The sequence below is a fragment of the Silene latifolia genome, chromosome 5, assembly GCF_048544455.1.
Source record: "Silene latifolia isolate original U9 population chromosome 5, ASM4854445v1, whole genome shotgun sequence".
In the NCBI taxonomy this organism is placed as follows: Eukaryota; Viridiplantae; Streptophyta; class Magnoliopsida; order Caryophyllales; family Caryophyllaceae; genus Silene; species Silene latifolia.
Genome location: NC_133530.1, coordinates 5,333,755 through 5,342,998, shown reverse-complemented (window position 1 = coordinate 5,342,998; position 9,244 = coordinate 5,333,755). Strand labels below are relative to the sequence as shown.

The following is a 9,244-nucleotide window of genomic DNA, read 5'->3' as shown; positions in this document are numbered from 1 at the left end:
CCGAGATTACCTTATAGTATAATCATTTCGCCTCCGCTGGTGTAAAATCTTGGGAAAAAATTGCTCAACAATTAACAGCTAACCGGGAAAAAATACAGCGTATTCATTTTTTAGGTAGGCGCTCAAACTAGCTCAACAATTAATAGCTAACCGTGACAAACGCCTTAACTGCCGAAAGGCTCCCAAATTCGAATGAAGGAATACAGCAACAATTATGCTGCCTAGTTAGTGATTGAAGTCCTTGGGCCCATAAGCCTTTAACCTAATTTTGTGGGGATAAAACGAGTCACAAGATCAAATTTGATATAGACGGGATTCGAACATAGATCATTATACTTCGTCTGACTATACCATCTAATCTAACTAACATCTGATTGTATTTTTGCTAAATTGTAAGTATCATCATTATTCATTACTCATTATTAGTCAAAATGCAAATGTATAACCTCTCATTTTTTAAGATAAAGTACTAACTTTATCACGATATTGTCCTACATAAACTCTATTTCGCTATCCTCGTTGCACCATCTATTATAGAATAGGTGAACTCAAAAAATTTCCCACAAAAAAATATCTTTTTAAATAAGGAAACTATTGATAATTTAATTATATTCACTAAATAATGAAATTAATAATTATAATGTATTTCATTATGTAATTCTTTTCATTAAAAATTAACTTTTTCATCAAATTTTATAATTTTCACTAAACACTAAACTCTAGTATTTTAATTAAAATATAAATAATATAAAAATATAAACAATTAAATCTTTTATTGATGCTATTATTTGAGAATTACTTGACTCATACTATGTATAAACAAAACTATAAATCGTTTTGATTACTTTCGTGACAAAAACAAATGAGCGAATTAATAAATTGAAATCATTAGCTTTGTGGTATAAAAATAGTTTTTAAAAAATACATTTCAGCACGTTAATCAATTCTATTTGATTAATTTTCATTTTTAATTTTTTTTTCTCGACAAAAATACAATAACGAGAAAAATGAACAATTAATGAGATACCACTATTATTTTGCAGTTCAATTTACTCGGTTTTCTTAAATAATTTTACAGTTCAATTTTTTTTCTCATATCAAAATATAATAACGTAAAATATGAAAAATGGGTGGGGTTTTAATTTAGCATGATTAAGTAATATAAAAATAAAAACTCTATAAATATCGTGCATTCATTGCGCGAGATCTAAACTAATTTGATTACTAACCGTATAAAATAAATTCATCAATTACTCTCAAACTTACCCTTAATAATTAAAGAAAAATAATTATGTAAGAAAACTATATTGATCCTTTAGGCCGTTTAGGGTAGAACCAACTTATTCCCTCATCTCAAATTAGTTACGGAGTACTTTGATTAACAAAAGTTAGAGTAAACATTTTCCAAAGGTGGAAAGTAATTAAATTAGCCAAAACAAATAAAAATAGGAAAAAAAAAATGAAGAAAATTAGGCGAGAGAAAGTAAGAGAGATTTACAAATGAGATAGAGAGAGAAAGTGAACACACACACAAAAATGGTGGATCATACAAAAAGCAACTTATTAATTAATTATTAATTGATTAATTGATTGATTCTTCAACCTTCAATTTCTCACTTGATTTTTCTCACTTCAACAATTAAAATTAGGGTTTCAATTCTTGAATTAGGTGATCTTTTTTCTCTCTCTAAAAGTCTTACTGTTTAGTAATTTGTGATTATTTTAATGCTTCACTGCTTTAATTAACGCAATTCAGTCCACTATTTCCGTAATTCTAGGGTTTTGCCTCTTACTTCCACTGATTTTGGGGATTTTGTTCTTCGGCTTGATAATTATTGCGAAAGTTTGTGATTTTTGTGTTTAATTGATTGTGATTTTCTTGTTTAATTGGATCTTGTTACTGTGTTTTGATTTGTGAGGTGAATGATGTAATTTAAGGTGTTTATATTGTGTTTGATTAGTTAGTATAATTAGTTTATGATTAATTTTGGTATCTTTAAATCTTGAATTATGCATTTCTTTCACTTTTTCAGTAGTTAATTGCACGTTTCGAATTTTATAGATTGTTGTTGAAATTGAGTGGATAAATTCACTGTTTTTGTAGTTGAATTGAGATAATATGTTGAATTATTGTGTAAATTTCTTTAGAAAAGGAGATTGATGTTGTTGAAGACGGTACCTTTACCGTCTTTTGGTTAATAGTCCGCGTTTTTGTTGATTTTAATCGGTCGATTTTGATGCAGGAATTACATCCTTGTGTAACTGATTGGTTCAAGAAATTAATTGCAAGTTTTGAATTTGAGATTATTGTTGAAATTGGATGCATAAATTCAGTGTTTGTGTAGCTGAATTGACATAATATGTTAAATCATTGTGTAATTTTGGGTGAATAGGAGATTGAAGTTGTTGAAGATGTGGTTTGTTTATTGTTTTATGGAGGAGTTATTATTACTCGACGCTTTTGTTGATTTTAATCTGTCGAATTTTATGCAGGAATACGTCCTTTTGTTTCTGATTGGTTCAAGTTAGGTTATAAAAAAGGGTAGAGTGATTTCGCTGTTGAAGATCTAGTGCTGTGTAATGTGTAATACCGGTTTGTAGTATTTAAGGGTTTACTTTGTTATTGGTGAAGCTTAGAACAAAGTGGGTGTTGGAAGTAAGTAAAAGAAGATGGATGCGACGAAGAAGTTTTTCGGCAGGTTTAAGGCAAAACCAAAGGAAAATGGGATAAGGAAAAAAGAGGATAGTGTGACTGTCAGCAAAGGGAAAGAGCGGTCGAAAGCTCCTGTCAATGAGGAAGCACCCTCCACTGCTACAAAGCAGAAGGTGGCAGCCGCTAAGCAATACATTGAGAAGCATTATCAGGATCAAATGAAGAACCTGCAGCAAAGGAAGGAACGGTAAGGATGCCAATAACTTAATGTTATCCGAATTGTTTTGCCATGTATGTGTTAATGTGAAAGCAATGGAAATTTTAAGTGTTAGCTTATTAGGTAATAGATTGCTCAGTTATATTCCCGGAGAAGCCGTGCTTCACTGCTTTGCTCTAGTCGAGCTTTGCTGTTAGGTTTCGAGTTACTTGTTCTAGCTGATTCTTGATTGCTTGGCTCAATTTGAGTTCTTTGGTGGTTTAGCTCCTAGGAATGTTTGTAATTCGTATAATGTTTGGGTCGAGAAACCTGTGGGTACGTAAAGTGTAACTATGTACTCCCTCCATCTTAAATATGATCTTCCTGCTTTCCTTTTTTTGCCGTCCCAAAATAATCTTCTTAACTTTGTCCCACTTCTTCTGCTCACATTTTTCAATTATACAAACTCGTCTCCGTGCAAAATGAAATTATAATTTTGAGATGGAGACGGTAACTGTATTAGCAGCATGTCTTTGCTAAGCTTTATGTTACTAGAGGGAGGTGTGTGGTCGTAAACTACTGCTCCAAGCAACGTGGTATTAAGGCTCGATTGTCGTTGTGATGTGTAGTGTAATTTGCATCTTGGAGTAATTGGGAAGTCCTTGTTAATAAGACTTGTGATGCACTATCTACCTGCTATTCATTCCTTGCAAAATCCTTGTATCCTTTAGCCTCGCCAGTCAAGTGATTTAGGCACCAATCCAAAACCCCTTATATTACACGGTTCTATACACGCACGCAGCTGGGTCAGTGCAACACTTGATGATGGCTGACGAATGATAGATGTATAAGTAGGAAGTGAATTATTACTAATTCTAGATGCTGAATGATTTAAGTCTTTACAAATCTCCTATTATTTTTCATCCAGCCGTGATATGCTAGAGAAGAAGTTGGCTGATGCTGATGTATCTAAGGAAGAGCATAGTAACATACTTAAATATTTGGAGAATAAGGAAAGGGAATATATGCGACTTCAGAGGCATAAAATGGGAGCAGATGATTTTGAGCCATTGACAATGATAGGGAAGGGTGCATTTGGTGAGGTATGTTTGCTTTTCTTGTTCCAGCCTCCTGCTCTTTATTGCGTCTACAAAATATTTATGCAAGAATGCACTGTCATGGTCTACCCTCATCTGCAATACTATTTAGCAAAGGAAAATTCTTTAGCAGAATAGGTATCCAGATCTTTGTGTGTATGGTTAACTTATCTGTTAATTGAGCTCTGTTGGTTGATGTAATTTCCTGTGTGGCAATAACTGTTCGCTGATTTAACTTCAGTTCCTCTTTCTGATTAAGAAAGATATGGCGGTTGTTTGATGTGATAAACTTTACGAGCTTTAGTGAGGTACATAGGCAAATAAGGGAAAGGAAAATGGAGGGGGAGGGATCCATTTTCTTGACCATAGGAAAGATTTGGAGGGAAATTGTATCCAAACAAGCTCTTAAACTTGTCTCTATAAACAAATTTTATGACAAAGGATTTTCTAAAATTGAGTAATGTAGGAGTTCAGTGTACTGAAGGTTTACCATCTCCATCTTTCTGCAGTTTTGTTATCTTAGTAAATTTTATGACACTATTTTCTGAAATTGAGTATTGTAGGGAGTTTAGTGTATTGAAGGTCGACCGTCTTCTTTCTGCAGCTTTGTTATCCCAGTAAATTGGAATTTTTTTACTAATTGATTACTGTATAACATGCACATTATTTGTTTCTTCGTTGTCTTAGGTGAGAATTTGTAGAGAAAAAACAACTAGCCATGTATACGCTATGAAGAAACTTAAGAAGTCTGAGATGCTTCAAAGAGGCCAGGTATTATTGATTATGTTTGGAACTGGCAGTCACTAGTTGAGATGATGAAGGCAATTGGCTGAATTATTGTATGTTCAAATTGTTATAGGTTGAACATGTAAAAGCCGAACGAAACCTGCTAGCCGAAGTTGACAGCAATTGCATCGTTAAGCTCTATTGCTCATTTCAAGATGAGGAGTATCTTTACCTCATCATGGAATACCTGCCTGGAGGTGATATGATGACATTACTTATGCGCAAGGATACACTGACAGAAGATGAGGCGAGGTTCTATGTGGGTGAAACTGTGCTTGCCATTGAGTCTATCCATAAGCATAATTATATTCATAGGTGCGTGTCTGTTTGAGCTGCTCTTTTCTTTGAAGATAGTTGTGTGGCGATAACCCGTTGCTTGCATTCTTGCAGAGACATCAAACCTGATAATTTGCTGCTAGATAAATATGGTCACATGAAGTTGTCAGATTTCGGGCTATGTAAGCCACTGGATTGCCGAAGTATTCAGGAGAAGGATTTTTCCGTGGGCACTAACCTAAGTGGCGCTCTTCAGCGAGATGGGCGGCCAGTAGCTTCAAGACGGACACAGCAGGAGCAGTTGCTGCATTGGCAGAAAAACAGGAGGATGCTTGTAACTACACTTTCCTAAAAACGTTTTTACGTCGACCTTAATAAGCGACCTTAAAGTTGTTATTGTGGGTTACAATGGTTCTTTCATTAAGTAGGTGCTTAATGTGTTCTATACGTATATTCAGGCTTATTCAACTGTGGGGACTCCGGACTATATTGCTCCTGAAGTGCTACTGAAGAAAGGATATGGAATGGAATGTGATTGGTTAGCATCGATTTGCCTTGCGTATTTTTCTAAAGATTTATGAACTTATCATGTTATTTCAAGCTTAATTTCAATGTGATCAGGTGGTCTCTGGGTGCTATTATGTATGAAATGCTTGTAGGATATCCGCCTTTTTATTCAGATGACCCTATGTCAACTTGCAGAAAGGTACGCGTGAACAGTTGAACTTGTGTAATTACTTACATTACAACAAGTTTTGGATAAGGTTGTGGTTGTCCTACAAATTACAATATGGTATTAGATTGTAAGGTTTGGGATGAGTTTTCAACTTGGAATTTTGAATCCTTGCCAATCGTCACTTCTCACTTGTTATTTGTCACTTAAACCTACTATTTTAACAGTCTTATGAAAAGCTGATCTTACTCCTATGTCTATCTGCATTTTATGTCACAGAATGGGTGATTGTTTGATGTGTTTATTTACTCCTCCTTTTTTGTGCCACTGTCTAATCATAGATATGGTGGTATGGGAGGTTTTTATCCTTCCTTTATCCTTTTTTGAGGCACGGTCTAGTCTTAGATTCGAAGGTGGGAGAGTTTGTTGGAGAGGGGTCGGGAAGAAAATTTGAATTCTATGGGGGTATTTTCTGCACCGTTACACAGACCCTATCATTATCAATTTCTTAATCTTATAACTGGAAGTCTGTCTATTTATGCAGATTGTTAATTGGAGACATCATCTTAAATTTCCGGAAGAAGCTAGGTTATCTCGGGAGGCAAAGGATCTTATATGTAAACTTTTATGTAGTGTTGAGCAACGCCTTGGGACTAAAGGTGCAGATGAGATAAAGGTATACTCGTATTTCATGCTTTATACTGAAGAATTCTCTAGCATAGAGTAATGCTTAGAATATTCCCTCATTTTCTTTGGTCGTTAGGCTCATCCATGGTTTAAGGGCACGGCGTGGGATAAATTGTATCAAATGGAAGCTGCTTTTATTCCTGAAGTAAATGATGAGTTGGATACGCAGAACTTTGAAAATTTTGAAGAGGTTTGTAAGGTTTTAGTTGTAACTTTTTGGTTAAAGGATTAGTGTTGTTAGTGATCTATCTCAATGTAATTATGACATTGCAGGTAGATAAGCAATCACATCCAACTAACCAAAAGTCTGGTCCATGGAGAAAGGTTAGTTAGAAGAATTTTTTTTGGCTTGGATATTCTGTGTGCTTTTTTCGTCAATAGTTGTAGTGTTTTTTTTCCTTGTGTAATAATTATATATAACATATTGCCCCTTGACATAAATTCACACGTAGAGTCTTAGAGATACTGAATTAGCTTGCCATGTTACTTACCCACGGATAGTATAAGGTCACTTTTTTTTTTAGTTTTGTACTTCTGTTCGGTACAGAAAGGAACCAATTATTTTGGGATGTTGTGATGGACCAGAAAAGGATTGAGAACAATATAAATGGGATGGAAGGAGAATTTCCATAGTGAGCTGCTGGCCTCTTCTAAGATAACTGATTCATTGTTGTAGGACCTGATAGTTTTGGTATAGAAAATGAGTTATTTACATTTGTTCCCTGTGTATTACACTGTGGCACACTCATTCACGCAGTAATCTAGGGGAAGTTAGGAGTCCTTGAATGATGGGTCATGTTGCTCACGTGACATTTGGTACTCTGTATCCCATAGAATGACTATTACATGGTTATGCGCTTATAGTTGCGTAAGCATCGAGGGCATGCACAGTTTTAGGTATCGCTGTAGGACTTTTTCGAAGGTGTGTGCATCCTACTTAGATTGATGTTTTATTTATTTGACGAACTGGTGGATTTGTTATGCTTAGATTTGGGGTACAATCTTGTTGGTTATTGAACATGAACTTCTACTTATTGACTCTTTTTTGTTTATCTCTTTGCCTAAGGTGGTCAGTTGATAGAATGTTCTCTTTCCTTACCTTTCTTTTGTTTGTAATTTGAACTTGGCATCAATTCCTAGCTGTTCTTCTGATTGTCTTATTCCTATCTGTTTTCTGCTGCAGATGCTTCCTTCAAAGGATGTGAACTTTGTAGGATACACTTACAAGAATTTTGAAATCGTCAATGATCATGAAGTACCTGGAATCTGTAAGTTTTCCCCTCTCATGTGGATTGTGCTCTCAGCTTATTACTATTATGCTCCTGGTGTTAGTTACACACTGCATTTTTTTTTTGCCATTGTATTACTCGTATCATATTGGGGCTCAACTGTTTGCTGTAATATTTCTATTGACCGACAATCATGGACATCCCAGCATAATCTTTCAGAGGGTACTTAGCTTCTGATTCATGTATCCTCTTTTGCAGCTGAATTGAAGAAAAAGAATACCAAACCCAAGAGACCAACTATCAAGTCGCTGTTTGGTATGTACTCTTTATCTGGTACTCCGCAGGATATACCAACGTACCATTGCCATTCATGCGATATCTGTCCGTTATTTTTCCGTACCCCCTTCCCTAGCCAAAAAATGGCACGTGTTACTTTTGAACAACTGTGTGAATGGAAGTTCATTCTATTACTTGGCTCAAGAAATCACTAAAAAGTGACACAAAATCTCATTGAAGACGGGCACTATCCGTCACAAGCTGAAGACGGATAGTGCCCCTCTCACAATATGCAAGTGGCACTATCCATGTGGTGCTCCATTTCCCCCCACTTGCCCTCCCACTTGCCTTATTGTGAGAGAGGCACTATCCGTCTTCAGCTTGTGACGGATAGTGCCCGTCACAAGCAAGACTAACTGAAAAAGTGATTACATTATTGTTTGGTCTGCACAATCCAGTTAGCCATGTCGGACCCCAAGGGCGGAAAAGCTCTCCATACTCAGTTTAACATTTTACTGCCTTCTTAAGGAGCGAACTCGAGTTCTTGTTAAGCTAGATCAGTGATACAAATGTTTTGGTCAACTGGAATTACATGGATATCTTTCACGTTTAGGCTTTTGAGAGATTGGGTTTTTGCCTTTCTGAGACGGGCCTCTTAATTTGAGGTTTTCAGAAGAGTGAAGTTGTACTCCTCACTCATATACAAATTCTTATATGAGTGTCGCATGATAATATTAGCAGGAGAGTACGAGACTGACCCATATGAGAGTTAAAATGGGTAGTTACTCTTTCGTTAATGGGTATATGCGAAAGATATATAGTTAACTGGTTTGTTTTGATCTTATATCAACGTGAGACCATCTTCAAGAGACTAATTACTTATCGTAACCCTATTCTTTTTACAGATGATGAGCCTCAGTCCCACTCTAATTCCAGCCAGCCTGCTCAAGGGAGTTTCCTAAACCTTTTGCCTACTCATGCTGAAGTTCCTGAGAAACAGAGAGAAACATCGCTGTAAATTTTACTAACTTGTCTGCATATCAGATTTGATAAAATCACATAGGTCGTCTTAGTTTGATTTTGGAAGGTCATTATCGAAAATGTATTGAAGAAGGGTGCGCGCTTTGGGAAAGGGCAATTGGCCTTAATATAGAGTGATTGTTTTGGTTCTTGAATTGATGTCAATCTTTTGTAAATTAATAGCCTACACTCCACAGGTGTATATGTTTCATGTTCAGTTAATTGTTTTTGATGTGTTTCGTCAGCTTTCTCCATCCGAAAATGTAATTAAGTCGATTGCCGCATTGTGTAATATTGTCTCAGGATTATCTTTGATTTTTTTTTATGTTCGTATTTGTACCCATCATCCAT

General features: G+C 35.6%; 1 protein-coding gene across 3 annotated transcripts; it reads left to right on the top strand.

Moving 5' to 3' along the window:
* The first annotated feature begins 1,348 nt into the window (after positions 1–1,348).
* Positions 1,349–9,239, top strand: LOC141656501 (uncharacterized). 3 transcript variants are annotated; one of them, XM_074463409.1, is made up of 14 exons: positions 1,349–1,669; positions 2,494–2,900; positions 3,778–3,952; positions 4,634–4,717; positions 4,806–5,047; positions 5,123–5,342; positions 5,467–5,546; positions 5,630–5,714; positions 6,226–6,357; positions 6,445–6,558; positions 6,642–6,692; positions 7,552–7,636; positions 7,856–7,912; positions 8,779–9,239. In XM_074463409.1, exons 2-14 carry the CDS (start codon positions 2,671–2,673, stop codon positions 8,889–8,891), a joined length of 1,668 nt encoding a protein of 555 aa, XP_074319510.1. In that variant the 5' UTR covers positions 1,349–1,669; positions 2,494–2,670; the 3' UTR covers positions 8,892–9,239. The 3 variants fall into 3 exon arrangements, with proteins under 3 accessions (XP_074319510.1, XP_074319509.1, XP_074319511.1); XM_074463408.1 differs by having other exon boundaries at positions 7,856–8,091; positions 8,299–9,239; XM_074463410.1 differs by lacking the exon at positions 1,349–1,669 and adding an exon at positions 1,755–1,843.
* The last annotated feature ends 5 nt before the right edge of the window (positions 9,240–9,244 follow it).

Bases quoted from the DNA above. Each gene is read 5' to 3' on its own strand.
- LOC141656501 (XM_074463408.1), top strand. From the start codon at position 2,671: ATGGATGCGACGAAGAAGTTTTTCGGCAGGTTTAAGGCAAAACCAAAG. The intron at 5,048-5,122 runs GTGCGTGTCTGT...GCATTCTTGCAG, and splicing joins AAGCATAATTATATTCATAG to AGACATCAAACCTGATAATT. The intron at 5,343-5,466 runs GTAACTACACTT...ACGTATATTCAG, and splicing joins AGAAAAACAGGAGGATGCTT to GCTTATTCAACTGTGGGGAC.